This window comes from Euleptes europaea, chromosome 7 (genome assembly GCF_029931775.1).
Source record: "Euleptes europaea isolate rEulEur1 chromosome 7, rEulEur1.hap1, whole genome shotgun sequence".
Lineage (NCBI taxonomy): Eukaryota > Metazoa > Chordata > Lepidosauria > Squamata > Sphaerodactylidae > Euleptes > Euleptes europaea.
In genome coordinates, this window is record NC_079318.1 from 26,473,098 (window position 1) to 26,493,053 (window position 19,956).

Genomic DNA, 19,956 nt, shown 5'->3' on the forward strand with positions numbered 1-19,956 from the left:
TCATGTTTTTTAGATCCCTTCACTTTAAATTATTCTAAAAACCTGGTTTGGCTAGTGTTTCGAATTGTCAAAAGTTTTACTATAACCCATTACGGACTAATGGTCTGTAATAAATTAGGAAGGCAACCGAATATGGAATATCACATTTCACAGAATTACACTTCTCGTATTTGAACACTGTTGGTGCAGAAGCACCTACTGAGTTAGTTTGCTTCACCCAAAAAAGCAATTTTGAGTCCTTGACTTTTAAAACAGTGATGAGAGTTGCATTTTTTTCTAGAGTAAGGTATACTACAATCTACCAATAAGTTGCACACAAACACTACCAATTTCTTTTTTTTTTATAAACCTTTGAAGTATTTTAATGCTATTTTATTTGTACAACACAAAGGAGCAAAAGTCACCACTAGTGCGTCAAGATTCGGAATATGGGGGTCCATGAAATGATCCATAAAAATATTTTTACATGATAACGTTGCAGCATTTAGACTTCTCGATAAGCAAATCTACCACTCTGCTGGTACCAAAAGGCGCAGGATCAGAAATTCCCTAAAACCATGATATGGCTGAAAAATTTGGTGCATGAGCGTAGCAGCCTTTCACTGATGTATCTCTGATCTACTCACATGTCAGTAAGATGTTCAACGCATTTCAAAATCCAGTTAAACCAGAGAGGGCTATAATCTACTCTGGATTTAAAGTGCTTCTAAAGTAATCGAGACTGAGGAGTGTGAAGTGCCGTCAGCCTGCTGCATAGCTGCTAAGGAAGGAGTAGAACATAGGGAGCTTCAAGCGCTGTTGGTCTTTGCGACACCAAGCGATAACAGTTCCTTCATTATTTGCTGTGTACAGGTGGTGGCCATCACAGGAAAATGTAAGGCTGTAAAGAATTAAAAAGGGGGGAAAGTTATCTGTCTCATTTCAGGGTATAGGGTACATTTACAAGTTTACGGACATATATTAAAAGGGGGGAGGGGGAAGAGATACAGTAACCTGTGCTACACAAATCAGCTTAGCTTTCTTTTCACACAGAATGCATAATGTTATCTGATCCTCCAGAATATGACCCAAGTAAAACTGGCACATGTCACAGCCCAACCACACTTGCTTTACTTTAATTCTGTGGCGGCTATGTACTGTCCCACACTTGTTGTCCTTGTGTACATTTGGCCAGATTTTTTCCTATTACATTTCACCAAATCATGCTATTTATCCCTTCTGCATTCAGCCATGGAATCAACCATGTTATCTGCTCATCCCACATGGTCTCCCTACATAAAACATTACCAATGAGGCACAGTACCTGATTAATTGGAAACTATTAGATTACAAAGGAAAATACAAGAATCATCACTGTCCTGCTTTATGAAAAGATACACCATAATGTTTCCTTAGCTAAAACAAGGAGACCATCATTCATAAAGTTACTGGGTTGTATATAAGACAATGCGGGATCAGATAGCTCTTTGGCAGTTGGCGACAATACTAAAGACATTTTAAGTGCCATTATTGGATTTTGAAATACAAAACACAAACCACTGAGGGTCAATCTAGCTGAGAGACAGGAAGATCCATGAATGGATTTTCCAAACAAATTTTACTGGGTAAAGAGCAGTTACTATCCCTCCACTAGCCTCTTAATTTGGATTAAGGATGTGGCATAGCAGAGGGGTTAACTCTCTGCCTTACACTGTTTTCCTGACCTGAAACAGCCACACAGATTTCCAGTTTAACGTCGGGGGTGGGGTGCATATAGGCTGCCTGCATATTTACCCTTCAAAGGTAGCAAGCTGAGCTCCCTTCCCCACAAAATGCAGTGGCCCAGATTCAAATCATTGGGGATTGCCCCAGTGGCTATCAATAAAAATTGCATGAGAGAGTCATCCACAGCTCTTCTGGCTCCTCATTCAGTTTGGACCTAAACTATCTGTAAAGTGAATTCTAGCCACAGAGAATGTTGAAAAGCAAGATTAAATAAATAAAAAAATTGTTAATTTTGTGCACTACAAAAGGAAGAGTTTTTGTTTGTTTGTTTACCTCACGATAGGTTTATTTGATTTAGGAAATGTAATTTCCCGCACAGGTTTCAAATCCCACGTGCTCCACAGCCTAAGAAAAAGAAGATGGATAAAATGACACACAACCTCATTCATTTCACTTTTTAGATCCTGCTCTGCCTCTGAGCTAACTGATGTTGCAGGTTTTCATAGTGCTTCAAGCTGAATCCCAGAAAAATCAAAACAAGCCCTCAGAAGCATGACTAGCACTGTTTTAGCAGAAGTGTATATTTTTTGTGTGACTACCATGTACCATAGGAGCCCCGTGGTGCAGAGTGGTAAGCTGCAGTACTGCAGTCCAAGTTCTGCTCACGACTTGAGTTCGATCCCGACAGAAGTCGGTTTCAGGTAGCCGGCTCAAGGTTGACTCAGCCTTCCATCCTTCTGAGGTCGGTAAAATGAGTACCCAGCTTGCTGGGGGTAAAGTGTAGATGACTGGGGAAAGCACTGGCAACCTACCCCGTAAACACAGTCTGCCTAGTAAACATCAGGATGTGGCGTCACCCCATGGGTCAGTAATGACCCGGTGCTTGCAAGGGGACTACCTTTACCTTTCACTATGTACGTAAGAACAGTCCTATTGGATCAGACCAAAAGGCACGTAATCTAGTGCTCAGTTTCAACACTGGCAGGTGGATACTTCTAGGAAGCCAACAGCCAGGCATTAAGGCAACAAGCCTCCGTTTCTCTCATTCTCACACACACACACACACACACACACACACAAAAAGAAGCCTATAACAGTACTCCGTTTGAACCAAGAGCTTGTACAGTTATCCAGCTATAAAAGCAGATCATAGCCATGAATAAAGTAGCTCCCTCTGTTCTACAGAAATAACCTTTCACAGCTTAAGAACAGATGTTAGGAAATAAAAGTATAGTTCACATTTTCAGAAAATGTGCACTGTAACCTTTACAAGGAACGTATTAAAAAGGAAGATTGTACGGTGCATCTGCTCACCTTACAACTCCATTTTCTAGCCCTCCAGCAATCACATTGATGGAGACTCCTTCAGGCTGGTTAGAGAAAGCAACGGAGCATATAATCTCCCTGCAGTGCACGTGCCCCACAAGATCCCCATTCACGGTCCAAAGCCTGAGGTCACTGCCGCCGCCGACTGAAATACAAAAGGCCACTGCATGAGCCAAAATCAAATCTACAACATAAGGTGAAGCAACACACACCAAGCAAGAAGATCGTTCCAGTAAAAACTCACCAATAAGACAATGAAGAACATAACATAAGCCCTGCTGGGCCAGACCGGTGGTCCATCTAGTGAAGCATCCTGTCTCCCACAGTGGGCAACCAGTTACAACAACAGGACACAGGGGTCGAGGCCTTCCTCTGATGTTGCCTCCTGGCTCTGGTATTCAGAAGTTGACTGCCTCTGAATGTGGAGGTTCCCTTTAGTCACCATGGCTAGTAGCCCTTGATAGACCTAACCTCCATGAATATGTCTAATCCTCTTTTAAAACTGTCTATGCTTGTGGCCATCACTACATCCTCTGGCAGCAAATTCTACATTTTAATCACTCATTGTATAAAGAAGTATTTTCTTCTGCCCATCCGGAATCTACTGCCCTCGAGTTCTAGCATCTTGGGAGGGGAAAACTCCCTGTCCACACTCTCTACCCTGGGCATAATTTTATAAACTTCTATCATGTCTCCCCTTAATCATCTCTTTTCAAAACTGAAAAGTCTTGGAGTCTTTAACCTTTCCTCACAGGAAAGGTGCTGTAGCCCCTTAATCGATTGGTTGCCCTTTTCTGTACTTTTTCCAGCTCTGCGATGTCTTTTCTGAAATACGGTGAACTGAAGAAGCCCAGTGGTAGAGCACCTGCTTGGCATCCAGAAGCTCCCAGGTTCAATCCCTGGAATCTCCAGTTAAAGGGACTAGGCAAGTAAGTGATGTTAAAGATCTCTGCCTGAGACCCTGGAGGTGCATCAAGTTCCGAGAAGACTTGATCAGTCACAGTTTCACAATCATACTACGTCACCAGTATAGTGGAAACATCCTCCCCACCACACTTGTAAGCACAGGATCCAGAAAGAGATAAAGGAAGGGTAAGATATGTGAAGCTTGTTCCGTAATGTACACACTGACAACTTCGGATATTTGATCACTGCTTTACTAAATTAAAAGACAGAATTGACCCTCCATGTTCAGAAGCAATATAGCTTTGATTCCCAGACAATAAGGGCAGATGACAGCGGAGGACTATGATCATCATCACACCGTGATTACAAGCTGTCTAGAGGTGTGTGGCTGGAGACACGGTAATGATCTAAATTGGAATTTGACCTGATCAGCAGTGCAATTATATTTCCTAGATATTTTGCAGTAGTCTGTAAAAATCAGTAACTAGAAAAAAAAGCTGAGCTTCAGGTGAGGCTCCTCACAAAAGGCAATAAGCTTCCCATTCCTGACATAGAAGTCTTGGGCAAAGTTCCTAGTCCAAGTAGATGGAAGGGCCATCTGTATACTGTGATTCTGGGAAGTCATGGAATTTACTATAGGATTCAGAATCAGCCCAATTCAGACAGACATGAAGATGTATGCTAAATTCCTGACAAATTGTCAGAAGCTGGGAGAGGAGGAGCCACTTCTATTGACCAGTCGGAAGGAGTTCAGGGTGTGACTCAGATCCATAACCTTTCCAATGAACATGGAAATATACATGATACAGAGCAGAAATGATTTACAGCATTTTGGTCACTCAGTCTCTCTAGGGCAGGGGTCCCCAACATGGTGCCCGTGGGTGCCATGGTGCTGCTGACCAGGTTTTTTTAGGAAGTGGGTGGGGACAGGTAGGGCTTTCGCCCAGCAAGGCTTGCAGATTGTTTTAGTATTGCTTTGGCAGCAGCTGCCAGCACAGCACAAGGATCAGATCAGATAGTTTATTTGCGGCCCTTGGCCAGATAAAACAAGATACATGGACTGAAATGGTCTTACCGACAAAGGTTTACAGTCCAAGTCTTAAGTCATTTAAAAAATTAAAATAATAAAATAAACAACATCCGAGTTACATCTGCCATTTGGACTAAGCGACTACTCTGTGGCAACGAATTTTCATTGCAGCCGTACAAAATTTTGCTATCTGAGAGGTGACTGTACCTGTTCCAACCTATGGCCATTTATGCTCCACCTCCTATAATTAGGGCGATTACCAAAAGCCATTACTTTTGTTTTGTCATAATTAACAGTCAGGCGTTCCTTCTCACAGAATGATCCCACTCTCACTAGCGCCCTCCTTAGGCCAACTGGGGTTCTTGAAAGAAGTACTGCGTCATCGGCATAGAGCAGAATATGAATATGCCTGTCCACTAGTTTAGGAGGATGTAAATCCGGTGCGTTCAAGGAACTGACTATGTTATTTATATAATAGGCAAATAGCAGGGGGGCGAGTAAACAGCCCTGCCTAACTCCTCTATAGGTGTTTATGGGGACGGTAAGTTGTCCTCTCCTATTGCACTTGACTCTCAGTGCTGTCCGTTCGTGTAGGGCTCACAGCACAAGGATCTACACTGCGTTACTGAAGTTAAACTGTGGCGGCCATTTTGTGGCTGGCTCCACCTCCTGCAGCAGCCATTTTGTTGCTGTGCCCACTGTTCCTTGTCAGAATTTCAAATGTGCCCACAGGCTCAAAAAGGTTGGGGACCTCTCCTCTAGGGTATTAGAAACTTGCTGAGAAATCATGTCAGTGTCTAGAGACTTGCAGTAACCTACAAATAGGTACAAATAATACACACTTTTGGCTGGATCCTTCTTTAGAAACACCTACACTGTACATTTAATAATTCCATTTCAGACACAGCGGAAACATCAATGCTATTTGTTGTTATCACCTAACTGTCGTTAATGAACACTTTAATACACTCTCCATGCAGCCAATTGTTTAATACCAGGAGGCAAGAAGCAGATAATTTTAACGGAAGCAATTTTGGCTAGCATTCCCCCCTTAGGAGAGTTTATAATACAATATATTGGGTAAGAGTATGGCAGGATACTCTTGGATAAGAGAGCTGATCATAGCTAACATCAGAGAATTCAAATCCCTTAAGAGCTCATTAAAGTGCTGAATCTTTGACAGGCCACAAGATCAATCTCTCCCTCCTTCCCCTTTGCTCTCCACAGCCTTTTCAGTATGCTCATTTCACCCAAGTGCTTGCATAAATATAACAGCAAGGACTCCAAGGTCCACATCGTGTTCTAGGTGTACACACTGGAGCCTTCGGGCCCTCCGTCCCCACCGGAGCACCTCTCCACAATCCACACGTGAATGTCAGGCACCCCCTAGGGGTGAAATTCAATGCAGAGTGATGGCTTGCAGCTGGAAAAAGAACCAATGGCAACCCCTCAGTTTACATAAGAAGTGGGAGGCACACCAAAGGGGCTCGTGGATCCTGTCCCCTTTTATTGGGCCGGTCTGTCATATGCCTACGCCTCTAACCTCTTAGTCTTTGCCCACAATGGAAGCTTATACCTGTGGACTGAAAATAATACCCTGCCTGTCTGATGGATCGGAGATTTGGCTCATCACAAGTTTTGCAATCTGCTGGTCAACAGATTCAAAATGCTTTCTGACCTTGCTGTTGTATCTCTGACATTAATCAGGTTATTTGCATTAGTAAGGCAACTTGCTTTCAGTAGATGTATTGACTTCCTTTGTTCTTGGCCCAGTGGAGATTTCTCTGTAGTTCTAAGACATGCACACCATCAGAAGCTCGATCAAAATAGAAGTCTAATGTTGCCTTATTTTGTACATCCTATACTGTGCGGAACCACCACTGCAGATAACTCTCTGGCCATTTATGCATGGTCAATTTTGATGCTCGCTCAACGCTCTTTTTTAAAATGCGACTTTAAAAATCCCTATTCACAGTCCCAACGCAAAAGGAGAAATTCCACCCCCTCCCACTCGCTTGCTCCTTCGTTCCTGTTTGCATAGTCATTAGCATGTGCGTAGGTAACGCGCCGCTATTATTTTGCATGGTTCTTTCAGGGGATTCTTCGTGGCGGGGGCAGAGCAAACACCAAAGGTTGTGTTAAAGGGGATCTTAAGTAATGCGGAGCAGGTATGTGCCGGCTTTGCAGTCACTTCCGGAATGACGGTTCAGCGTGAAAAATTCAAAAAATATGCGGGACACTTCAGCCTGGAACGCGCTGCTAATTACCAAGCATAAATGGCCTCTGTATCAGTGAAAACTGTTTTTAGCTGCAAGAAGAAAATATGACAGCATGATTCACCTAAGCAGACACTCTTGTAGTATAAGAACCGCTTGACACTTTATGCGTCAGACTTATTTCCAGGATGGTTTGAGCTGAGCACCACAGCATGCTAGAAACATGGAGAAAGCAAGAATGAGCCCCTCCCTTTCGATTATGAGAGCTGCAAGACTAAGTTGCAGGTTTTTGACAAGGCACCCACCTGAATCACAAACTGTCGCAATGTCACCTGTCGTTTCACTGGCAGACACAGCTGTCACAGGACTCTTGTGCCCAGCAAGACTTTGCACATAGCAGAGCCTGTAAGAATCAGTTCAGCAATCTTAATATTAGTTTGCCACATCCATCGGAATTTTAAAGCAACATTTTATTTAAATCAATGTTATTAACTGATTTTAATATTAGAAGAAGAAGAGTTGGATTTTATATGCCGACTTTCTCTACCACTTAAGGCAGAATCAAACTGGCTTACAATCACCTTCCCTTCCCCTCCCCACAACAGACACCCTGTGAGGTAGGTGGGGCTGAGAGAGCTGTGGAGCCCAAGGTCACCCAACTGGCTTCGTGTGTAGGAGAAGGAAAACCAACCCAGTTCACCAGATTAGCCTCCGCCACTCATGTGGAGGAGTGGGGAATCAAACCCGGTTCTCCAGATCAGACTCCACCACTCCAAACCACTGCTCTTAACCACACCACACTGTACCACCACTATTACTGTTATACTAGGTGCTGTATGGGTGGGACATATGCACAGAGTTTGGAGCTTTCCTACCATACTTGTACAGTTACTGGAACGCATGCAACAATCCTAAATTATATTTCAAGCGTGATATTGTAGCTGCTGGGAACTGTTGAGACGGCAGAAGTGTCTGTACCTGTTCAAATCCCATATAATGCAGGTTCCATCTTGGCTTACGCTTATCATTATGCTGTAGGGCTTGCAGACAAACAAAGTCGTGATCTCTGCGGTATGGCCATACAGATGCACCTGAGACTCCATTTCGATCTCAGAAGGCTGAAACACAACAAGATCACAATTAAGACTCACTCAAGGACGGCGCTGGGGAAGGGGGACACAATATTGCAAATAAGAGTAAGGCGAATCCTGGAAGTGTACGCATTTTACCCATTACTTTTAATTTGAATCATTGTGTGCTATCTGACTATTCTTTGCGATTTATCCTCAACTGACTACAAAAATGCAAATCAGGGTGGCTTAAGGCTCAAGAATTGGTAACACCTGATCTTTAAGAAATAATTCTCATCTAACAAAAATTGATAAGTATGGTGCTACCTGTGAAAGGTAGTTTCTTTCAATCTCCCACACAGGCACTAACACAGAGGAGGCTTGCCACGCAACACACGTTGCTTTCTAAGTATTTCACAGGTCCTCTGTGTTGCCACACTTAAAAATAAAATTATAGCTGGAAGTGTAACAAGAAATAAACTGCCTTGGCTTTAGGAAACACTTCACCAAATCAGTATTTCACTATCTGCTACTGAGTTCAGAATATTGGGTGACAGCCAAGATCTTGACTTAAATAGACATTAAATAGTTTGGATCCGGTTGAAAATCTCTGTTGATGGAAGGATTTTCATCAGCAGAGTGCAACTTCCTTGCCTACCTCAACCTGTTGCAGCCCACAACAATCCTCCTAAAATGCTTCTCCTGGGGACCCACAGGAATAGTATGAAGAAGACTTAGAGGTCTGAACCAGGAAGAAGAAACTGGTGAAAATCAACCAATTTCCATCAGCAGAAATCCTCTGTGGGGTCCAACTGAAGATGTGAAAGCTGTGGGAGGGGCTGGGGCTCAGTGGCAGAGCATCTGCTTAGCATGCAGAAGGTTCTGGGTTCAATCCCTGGCAACTCCAGTTAAAGGGACTAGGCAAGTAGGTGATGTGAAAGACCTCTGCCTGAGACCCTGGAGAGCTGCTGCTAGTCAGAGTAGACAATATTGAATTTGATGGACCAATGGTCTGATTCAGTATAAGGCTGCTTCGTGTGTTCATGTGTCAATAACCCAAAACTGGCACAGGTAAATTTAAATTCGAGAACTGCAGATTGTTATTTTATGACACCTTTTCTTCTCAAAAGTGTCAGCCACAGACCTAATTAAGATGCATAAGGACAGAAGGCAGAGGTGACAGACAAAAAGCCAACCGTTTTGCTAGATACATTAGAACTCCAGCAGTAGTGTTTGCTAGACTCCCAAGCTGCTCATTAATAGATCTGTCCCCCTAATTTATCAATTCTAAGATTTTCTGTTCCAGCATATAAGTTCTCAAGTGAATGTGAACAGTCTGTTACACCCACACATCAAACAATGCTTAGTCCTGCAATACAAGTTAAGTAAGTAACTCTCGTATGAGGTTGCGGTATTTGCTGGATGTTTCTTGCACTGAACAGAATCAAATTGCTCCCCTACACCTTTACTTGGCTGGGAATAGAAACCGGAACAGATGCTACTGAGCGTATGAGCATGTTGTCACACCATATGGGCTCAACTCAGGCAGCTGACTAGACACAGAAGCTGCAAGGAAACAAAAGAGCTCAGGGGCTCCCATGCAGATTGTTTAGTTCCATGGAGGGACATATAAGCAACAAGGAGAAGAATGGTTATATTTATGGCAAACATATTTACGGGTTGAATATGAGCCCATGTTGCAAACATGTATTTTGAGCACTTGATGCATTACTATTTTTATGTTTATTAATTTACTTATTGATATATTTATACCCTGCCTTTCTCCCTTGAAAGACCCAAACTGGCTGACAAAAATATCAATATTAAATAAATAAATTGTAAGTTAATATCAATAAAACTTTTAACAAACAAGTGACAATAATGTACAACAATCAAAGTACACCCCCCCTCCAATTAACCAACAGATCTCTTGAACAGAACTGCTTTGCACGCCTTCTCAAAAGGTTAGCAGAACAGAAAGGCTCCTATCTTCCAATGTCAAAACCGTTCCATTATACTGGAAGTGCAGTTGGAAAAGGCCCATATGTGGGCTGGAGCTGCTCCAGCTTTCCTTAGGGAGGTGGAACAAGGAGATCTAAGGAATGAAGCTGGCTCACAGACATGAGTTTGGAAAAAATATACATTACACACACTTACAGCATCCCTAAGGTGCATTTATCCCAGGCTGTGAAAAGGCATTAAGAGTAACAACCATCACCTTCAATTGAGACAAATAGGTAATCAATGAAGATGTTTCAAAAATGAGTGTAGAATGAAGCAGCTTACTCTAGCTAACAGAGGTGCTCTTACTCTTTGTATTAACTGAAGTCTCAAGAGTTGTTTTTAAAAGGGCAGCCCCAAATAGAATGTGTTACAGCAGTCAAGATCTGTATTAAGGATATACGCCAAATATTCTGTTTTCAAATGTTAACAGCCAAGAACTATAGAAGAAGCTATGGTGATGAATGTATGGGCTAATTATTATTAATTGGAAAAAAAACTTTGACTAGACAGCACTTTCCGCCACCAAGAGGCACCTTGAATTGGACCCAGAAATAAATACGCAACCAATGCAATAATTTACTGATGTAGTGTGTGAACTGTGGTTAATATGAGATCGTAAACAAGCTGAAGATAAAGTTTCTAGATTGTCTTTAAGGGCAGTCCCATGCAAAGCATGTTACAGTAGTCCAGCCTCATGGTTACTGTAGTATGGATCAGCAATTACCTATGTTATAAGCAAGATGTCAGTTGCCTAGCAAGCCTATGAAAACATAACCACTTCACAATGTTTTGTTAGAATAAGGAGTCCCTTCAGAAAAGTAATTTGATTGAGGGGAGGGGACACAGATCGAGCGGAGATTTCTCCCATTCAGGTTTGTAAAAAATTACGGCACAGAAGAAAAATCCATGAATACAACTTACTACAGCCAGATAGTTACACACTCATGCTTCATTCCCATGTACTTACTGTGCTACTAGTGAATCTATTCATATATGCTGTGATGACCCCACATTTGCTGCCAGTAAAAAGTTGACAGCTGTCTGGGACCCAAGCACAACTTGTAACCTTGGAAAAAAGAAAGATGTTTGAAACGGAATATCAGACACAAAGAGCTTTCAAGACAATTTATATGAATCAGCACAACAGTTTCAGTATCAACCATCCTGTACATATTTTATAGTTTTTTAAAAATTATTTACTTCATTTATTCACCGTCTTTCTCCCCAACGAAGACCCAAAGTGGCTTATGTGGTTCTCCTCTCCTCACTTTTATCCTCACAACAATCCTGTGAGCTAGGTTAGGCTGAGAGTGACTGGCCCAAGGTCACCCAGTAAGCTTCCACTGTGAAGCAGGGATTTGAACCTGGGTCCCCCAGACCCTAGTCCAAGACTCTAGCCACTACACCACACACCGTAATCCTTTGCAGAATTATTCCAGTACAGACCCCATTGATTTCAAGATGATTAGACTGTACTAACTCTGTGTGGGATTCTTCTGCACACAATTGCACTGGTAGTTCCTTATGTGTATGACAGTTTTTAGAAGTTTAACAGTTGAGGGACCAGTGGCTTGATTTGATACAAGACAGCTTCATAAGGTTGAGGGGAAGGGGGGAATGAGAGCACCGAAAGCTCTTTTTCCACACATAAGAGTTTGGGCTCCATACAAGGCAACGATTCTCTGATGACACAAGCTCTCAATGCCTAACAACTTCATCACATGCATGATGATATCCTCAATGCGCACATGCGCACGTGTGCACACACACACACAGATACACTTCGAGAAAGGTGGACTATAAATGAAGCAAACAAGAAAAAGAAAAAACACCCAGTGAGGCCGAAAGGCCAGAAAATTCAGGAAGTCCAGTATGTCTGCCTTAGGATAATGCTTCAAACATGTGATGGGGACTTCTAGGCCATGAACATTTATATCACAATAAAACTGTCAGTTTCTGACGTCACAGGACTCAACTTTGATAAACACAGGCACCTACCTCTCTGGATTTTTTTCCCTAACTGCATTCTATAGATTAAAAACTTGAATCAGGAGAGTTAAATAATTTTACCTGATGAAACTGGGAGCTCTGTATAAAATTCACTGGTGGTTCACTCTGCTTGCTTTTTAGTCTTAAAATATTGTCGGCATAACCCCAGCTCAGAATGGCTGACCACTGTATATCTGTACTGTGCATGCTTCTAACACCTGAAACAACAGTGATGATATTTAGATCTTGTACTGCTAAAAATTTTATATGCTGGTTCACAAAAGCAAAAAGGAATAGGAACACGTACTGATCTTTAACTTTTAAAGTAGCTGCTAAAATGTCTAAACAATGATGGCAGCTAAACCTTTTACAACTCTATTTAAATCGTTAGACACATGGCCATTTTTAATTTTTGTGATACAGGCGGTATTTTGTGTGTTCACGTCTGAGGCTGTCACAGAAATTCTTAGACTTCTTTATAAATAGTACAGTACTGGACAAGTTAGCTGTTACCTTGCTCTTTGCTATAGATCATAAGAAGGCAGAACTTGCGGGACAAACCACAAACAGCTCTAGTTGGCAGAGCCTGAAGGGAACCGAACCTCTCGCCGTGTGGCTGGCTGAAGCAGACAACAGGATCTGGGGAGCTGGGGGAGCCTACGTATTCCCCCCATTTTAAGCCTTTGATCCAAGGCAAAGGGCTCTACAACAGAGACATAAAACAGCTGTTAGAAAGGCATTTTTAAAAGTCCAAGTTATAAGGCTTCTTACAATGCAAAACTGAAGGGAGTTTTATTTCATATACAAGCTTCACAGAAAGAGTTAACTCGCGACTAAAAAGAATAGAAAACAAATATCAAAAGGGAAATGGGTGGGGGAGACAGTATAGACAGTAAGTTTCCCAATGGTTGATCATATCAGATTAATCTGATAATTTTCTGGGTAGATAAACAGGCTTTCTGGATAAAAGCATACTATCATTGCAGTCTGTCTGGAATTTAGTAGAATAGCAATTGTTACAGCAATAGCAAGAGCAATTGTTACAGTTTCTGCATTTGCCATGGCAAGGCTGGATGAAGAGATCTCATCTGAACCACTGAAGGTAGGAATTCTGAGAAAACAAGTCCTGTTGTAACAAAAGGATTGATCAAACAAATTCTCAACTGGAAGGCTGTAATCCTAGATCTGTAATGCACCATGGGGTCCAGACTCACATGAACACATGAAGCTGCCTTATACTGAATCAGACCCTTGCTCCATCGAAGTCAGTATTGTCTACTCAGACCGGCAAGAGGCTCTCCAGGGTCTCAGGTAGAGGTCTTTCGCATTACCTACTTACCTAGTCCCTTTAACTGGAGATGCTGGGGGTTGAACCTAGGACCTTCTGCATGCCAAGCAGATGCTCTACCACTGAGCCTCTCCCCAAAGTCCAAGGACACTCTCTTTGTGCACCTTACCGGCTGGCCCTACTGCAGACTATGGTGGTGCTTGGCAGTTGGCAGTGTGTGTGTGTAAAGTGCCGTCAAGTCGCAGCCGACATATGGTGACCCCTTTCGGGGTTTTCATGGCAAGAGACTAACAGTTTGCCAGTGCCTTCCTCTGCACAGCAACCCTGGTATTCCTTGGTGGTCTCCCATCCAAATACTAACCAGGGCTGACCCTGCTTAGCTTCTGAGATCTGACGAGATCAGGCTAGCCAGGGCCATCCAGGTCATGGCAGTTGGCAGTACCTTCACTTAATTGGAAGTGTAATTTCCCTGCTCTCTGCCTTAGTATGGAGCTGGGGAAGGGCCCTCCCTTTTGTTTTCTTCTCATTTCTGTGGTCACTGTTTCTGCAGATAGGGCCTCCATTCCCTTCCCACTCCTTAAACATTCCAGTACCAGTAATGCCAAGACTTGGACTCCTCCTCTTCCCTTTACTTCTCAGCATGCAAAACGCTACCTTCGGCTGTCAACTGTGAAGCACACACCCTCACTCCTATTGGCCTAGGCCAGAAGGATGAAGGATAAATTGCAGGGCGACAGGCTGTAGAGACTTGGACAGGGAGAGGGGACTGAAGCCGGGAGGGGAGAAGGTGGCTCATGGTCTGTGTAGAGGTGGAAGGAAGAAAATGGGATGTGTGGGCAAAAATCTTTTTTCACTTCTGATTTTGCACTAGCACACTAACAAAGTGTGCCATTTGTAATCAATTAGGAGCTCCTCTCCCAGCTGACTGCAGAACAGCAATCCCTCAGAAATGCTCCAGAGCCCTAATATGAAAAAGAAACCCAGAGCTAGTTCCAACATATATGCTGCTTAACTGTTTCAGGCCATTCAAACGTATAGTTTTTATCTGTATGGAGCTGATGTCCTACAGCAAAGCAGATACATCAAATCGGTAATCTTTACCCTTTGAGTAGGCCAAACGTATCCCCATCTTAGTGAGGATAAGAGATGGTGGCTTGTCAAAGATCATCCAGCAAGCTCACAGGTACCATCTGAACTAGGACTTTTCCAATCACAGTTGTTTTAGCCATGATGACACTTTAACCAAGTTGTAGATAAACAGGCTTCCTTGGGAGGTGGTAAGTGCTCCTTCCCTGGAGGTTTTTAAGCAGAGGCTAAATGGCCATCTGTCAGCAATGCTAGTTCTATGACCTTAGGCAGTTCATGAGAGGGAGGGCACCTTGGCCATCTTCTGGGCATGGAGTAGGGGTCACTGGGGGTGTGGGGGGAGGTAGTTGTGAATTTCCTGCATTGTGCAGGGGGTTGGACTAGATGACCCTGGTGGTCCCTTCCAACTCTATGATCCTAAGGTAATTTCAATGGCATTGCGTTAATAGCAATGGCCTCTAAGGTCCAAAATGATGGTCAAAACTTAGCGACATTGGGGATTCAAGCAACGTAATCAAGGAACCGCTTCTTCGTTTGAGTTTTTTATTGGGGTCTCAAAGCTGCTGTTGAGTTTTTCTTCCCCAGACAGCAATGCAGATCTGTAGGTCATGAGGCAGCCTTGTGCAGTCACTGAATTCAGAGTGTACACATGAAGGGGTGGGAATTCATAACTAAGCTTGCTGGTCCCACCAAGCCTCCATGCTATTGATTGTGTACACTCCAATATGAATGTGTCTTAGGGTATACAGGCCACAGCACAGAAATCAGGAAATTGGGAGCAGTGCCATCAGGTACCATCCTGATCCCCACCCCCCGGAACACCCTTTTTTTCAGATTGACTCACAGCGTAGAACAGTATCAGAGGAGCATCCCTATTATATTAGGTGCTGTGAAACACAGGCAGGACAATGCTGCTGCAGTCGTCTTGCTTGTGGGCTTCCTAGAGGCGCCTGGTCGGCCACTGTGTGAACAGACCGCTGGACTTGATGGGCCTTGGTCTGATCCAGCAGGGCTTTTCTTATGTTCTTAACTGTGTTTATACTGAAAAGCAATTTCAGCTCCCACATTCAACTGGTAAAGCACTTATAGCATCATTCTCCAAACTGTAGTTCACAGGACCAGGAGTCACTTATTTGTGGAAAGCTTTCTTTTTAAAAAGGGAAATACCTTGAGACCTCTGCTAACAAGTCATTGATAGGCCTTCGTATAGAAAAATCTATGGCCATTAAACTAAATAAGCACTCCAAGGCATAAAAGATTTATGTGGTGCCATGGAGTCCAACAAAACAGTCTCCTTTAAAGAGAAAACAGTGCGGTGGGAAATCGCAGATGGCTATTAAATCCCAGTCTCTACACATAACTTTGGCAGAAGCTTTAGAAGGAAGAGAAATTCCTGGCCAGATATAACTTTCTACTTCCCCAAGAGGAACAATCAAGATCGGATTTTTTGAAGCAAGCAAAAAGAGAGAATACCAATTCCGCATTAAATAAACGATGAAGAAATATATTCAGAATACCTTTCCCCCTTTTAAAATGGACAACACACTGCAGAGACTGTTAAAACTGACACAAATTAATCTGAATAGCCTTTGAATGACATTAACATACCGGATACATGACCTCTCTAGTATGTTCCCTTGTTTCTCTAAAAGCAAATTGCACTAATAATCCCATGGCAGCAGGGAGCTCCCCTTCCATAATAAGTCTGGATCCAGGTCTACTGACATGTCCAGTGTGGAACAGCTGGCGAGGTGTTTGTCCGTATGTCTTTATCATCGTCTCTAGAGCTCTTCTTTGAACTGGATCTTCGACAGCAGACACATCCATTCCAAAATATGTCTAAAATGGGAGCCAAATGCATCAATGTAAGAATCTCTTTGTTTTTTAGAGTATTCTGATGAACTTCAATATCTACGTACACATAAAATGTTATATACTGGGGGAAAAACTCTGCAAAGCCAAGCTAGAACAACATCACATGAAAGTTGCACACTGGAAGTAATGGTCTTATCAATAACATGCTCTTGGTTTTTATTCTTGCCAGAGAATGAGGAACAGACACGTGGAAATTGATATTCCCAAAGAAAATAAGAGTGGCAACTTTTTACCAAGTTAATTTTTTAAATTTTTTGTTGGCAGCAGCCAGGGTATCTATCCTTTTTTGCTTCCTACTTTTGGTCACCTCAAAAATAAACTTTAGTCATGGCTCATCAACCTTTTCTCTTGAGAACAAAGAACTTTGATAGCACTTTATTTTACTATGAACACAATACCCATTACTATTCTTTTCTGGACCATCCTATGAGAGTTTAAACATAATTTTATATGCTTAAAATCTGAAAGTGTAAGATTTGGTTAAATAATGTTGCAAATTTCTCTATGGTGGACTAAAATTATAATAAAATCAGAACTAGGTGTTATGATCTATCCTGATAAGGGACTTCTGGCCTGTAAACAAATATAAAATAGGGTGGGATGTTTTGCTGTTCGACAAAAATGCTATCATCTGATAAAACTGCCTAGTAGATGTTTTTGTTGCTATATCAGAAGTGACACTGACCGTGCAATCCTGAAGGGGGGGAGCAAAGAACCTCAGGAGGCGGTATGACCCTGAGCCGATGTACGTGCTCATCTAACTCAAGCTAAGGGGCACTTACGCTGTCACAGGTGGCATCCACACCGGTGCCAGGACGTCACACAGCTGCACGGGGCTCAGGCACCAGTGCTGCCTCCTGGCAGTGTTCCAGTAGCGCAAGTCCCTGTGCTGGTGTCCTGGGGGTGGAGCTGCCTTTAGGTAGCTTCCTAACCTCTTTCGCCCCAGGAATGGCCCCTTGCGCTGCTCTGTTGCTACACCTTTTTTGATGGCGCAGCCTTGCTGAAGTCAATGGGGTAATTTTCTTTTTAAAATTTTTAAACATGTTTTTAAGCCTCTGTGGAGGTGGTGTGGCTGTGCCACTCCTGGCCGCTGCCTAACTGGCCCCCCCTTCACGAATGGGCTGCCTGACCTTGATATTGGGGGCAGGGATGCCACAACAGCAACAGAAGCACTTCCAAAGCAAGGCAGATGGAAGCTAAGAGCTACAGAAAGCTGGTGGAAATCTTGAGTGGAGAATCTGGAGCTGGTCAGCTTGGTCTCTGAGTCCTTATACCCACAACCTGAGAGGAAGCCCAGGAAGGCCGACACACCACCAGATACTGGGAAAAGACCATATAGAAGCTAGCTGCCTAAGTGAAGACACATCTGTCTAAAATGCCCTTGATTCAACGACTTCGCAAGTTCAGATGAAGCTATGGAACTATGTTTTGTTTTAAAGAGACATTAGTTTGTTTTGCAACTAAAAGCCGTAGAGGAAAAGGTCAAATGCATCTATGAAAATCAGACTGCTATTTCAGAAAGTATTCTTGTAACTATCCACCTTTCAGCAACTGGTTAAAACTTCTTGTTTCACCCACACAGGGTTTTGTTGAAGTCTTGAGTTAGTCAATGTGCTACTATTGGTTCTCTCTATACGCTGCTAATTACTGTTTTGATGGCGTACTTTATCGTAATATTATTGCACTTCTGATGGGGTACTTTGTTGATGTAATATTATTGCACTTCTCTTTTTAGTTCTTGTTTTATGCCACTGGGTTACTGAAATTTTATGGTAATTTAATCTGCACACCACCTCAGGAACTCTGTTGAGAGTCCATTAATTAAAGAAATGAGTAAGTTTTGCAAAAGTTTCATATGAGCTGGTTTCATTCAGTTTAGCTGGACCTTTCTTTATACTTATGCTCCTTGGATGGCAATAACATAAAGGGAAAACTCTAAGTGAGGTCAGTTACAAGCAATCAGCTGAATTTTTCAGGTTTTTCCATGATTCTGCACCATGGATTAATGAAGAATAAGTTAAGGAAAGTACTCACAGCAGGATGAAAGACATTGATAGCTTGAACTGAAGCCTTGCCTTTTTGCTTATACCCAAACACTAAATCAATCCAATGGCAAATTGTCTGGGAAACATGATCAGATTCTAAAGCTTGACGGTGAATCAGGATAAACAACCGGGGATCATTTCGAGCCCATGGTGGAAGATTGACATGATTTACACGTTCCCCATTTTGACGCACTCCAAAATCAAATCCTATAAATATAAACAGTGATTTTTTTTATTAGTTGGCTTCAGCTTGAATAGCCAGCACCAAAACTTTCCTCCCTTCCATCAAGCAACCCACAGTAGTGTATCATTTTTCCACCCATTTTACCATAACAAGAATCCTATAAGGTTAAGAATGTATAACTGGCGCAAGGACATGCAGTCAGTCACACAATGAATATCAGTGGCTAAGCAGGGATTTGAACTGTTGTCTTCTGATCCAAGTCCAGTCACTAAAGCTAGAACTTTTCTACTCTCAAAACAGTAACATTGAAAAAAATGCAGGTTTTATGTAGTTAAAAAGGTATAGGTCCCCTGTGCAAGCACCGGGTCATTCCTGACCCATGGGGTGACGTCACATCCCGACGTTTACTAGGCAGACTTTGTTTACGGGGTGGTTTGCCTGTGCCTTCCCCAGTCATCTTCCCTTTACCCCTAGCAAGCTGGGTATTCATTTTACCGACCTCGGAAGGATGGAAGGCTGAGTCAACCTCGAGCCGGCTACCTGAAACTGACTTCCGTCGGGCTCGAACTCGGGTTATGAGCAGAGCGTTTGGCTGCAGTACTGCAGCTTTACCACTCTGCGCCACGGGGCTAAACCACAAAACTTCTTTCTCACCATTTGATCTTTTCCCAAGCATTTAACTTACCGTATATACTCACATATAAGCTGAGTTTTTCAGCCCAAAAAAAGGGCTGAGAAAGCCCAACTCGGCTTATACGTGGGTCAATACGGTAGGTGAAGGGAGGGGGGGCTTACCGCCACCGCCGCCTGCCCACGCGCCTTCCCTGCGGGCCAGGAGCGGCCTGTGGGGCCTCCTGCGCGCAGGGAGGGGGCCACTGCCGCCGCCACCGCCTGCGCACCTGGAGCCCGGTAAGGTAAACTTGGGGGGCTGCATTTTTGGGGTGAAATTAGGCACCTCGGCTTATACTCGGGTCGGCTTATACCCGAGTATATACAGTACATCTGTAATATTAAAAGTTAATAAAAGATGCACCATATGGCACTCCTCATTGCAGTTCAAATTCTCAGAAAATTCCCACTTTTGAATTAATATCATTGGTGCATGTACCTAATAGGATAGCCTTTGCACTCACCAACCACCTTAAAAAGACTGAAGCTCAACTGATAGAAACAACTTTTAGTAGGTCCAAAAACAACTCCTAGATGTTGCCATGACACAGACTGCTGTGGTAT

At 43.0% G+C, this 19,956-nt stretch overlaps 1 protein-coding gene across 2 annotated transcripts in view; it reads right to left on the reverse strand.

Moving 5' to 3' along the window:
* Positions 1–373: 373 nt before the first annotated feature.
* The window catches only part of LYST (lysosomal trafficking regulator), a 96,962-nt gene continuing 77,379 nt past the window's right edge, over positions 374–19,956 (reverse strand). For both annotated transcript variants that reach the window (XM_056852338.1, XM_056852339.1), the window contains 10 exons: positions 18,529–18,746; positions 16,228–16,458; positions 12,759–12,948; positions 12,327–12,463; positions 11,224–11,322; positions 8,161–8,300; positions 7,488–7,585; positions 3,019–3,175; positions 2,038–2,109; positions 374–880 (listed from right to left, as the gene is read on the reverse strand). In XM_056852338.1, coding sequence (XP_056708316.1) covers positions 742–880; positions 2,038–2,109; positions 3,019–3,175; positions 7,488–7,585; positions 8,161–8,300; positions 11,224–11,322; positions 12,327–12,463; positions 12,759–12,948; positions 16,228–16,458; positions 18,529–18,746 — 1,481 coding nt within the window. In that variant the 3' untranslated portion in view covers positions 374–741. The remainder of the gene's footprint in view (positions 881–2,037; positions 2,110–3,018; positions 3,176–7,487; positions 7,586–8,160; positions 8,301–11,223; positions 11,323–12,326; positions 12,464–12,758; positions 12,949–16,227; positions 16,459–18,528; positions 18,747–19,956) is intronic.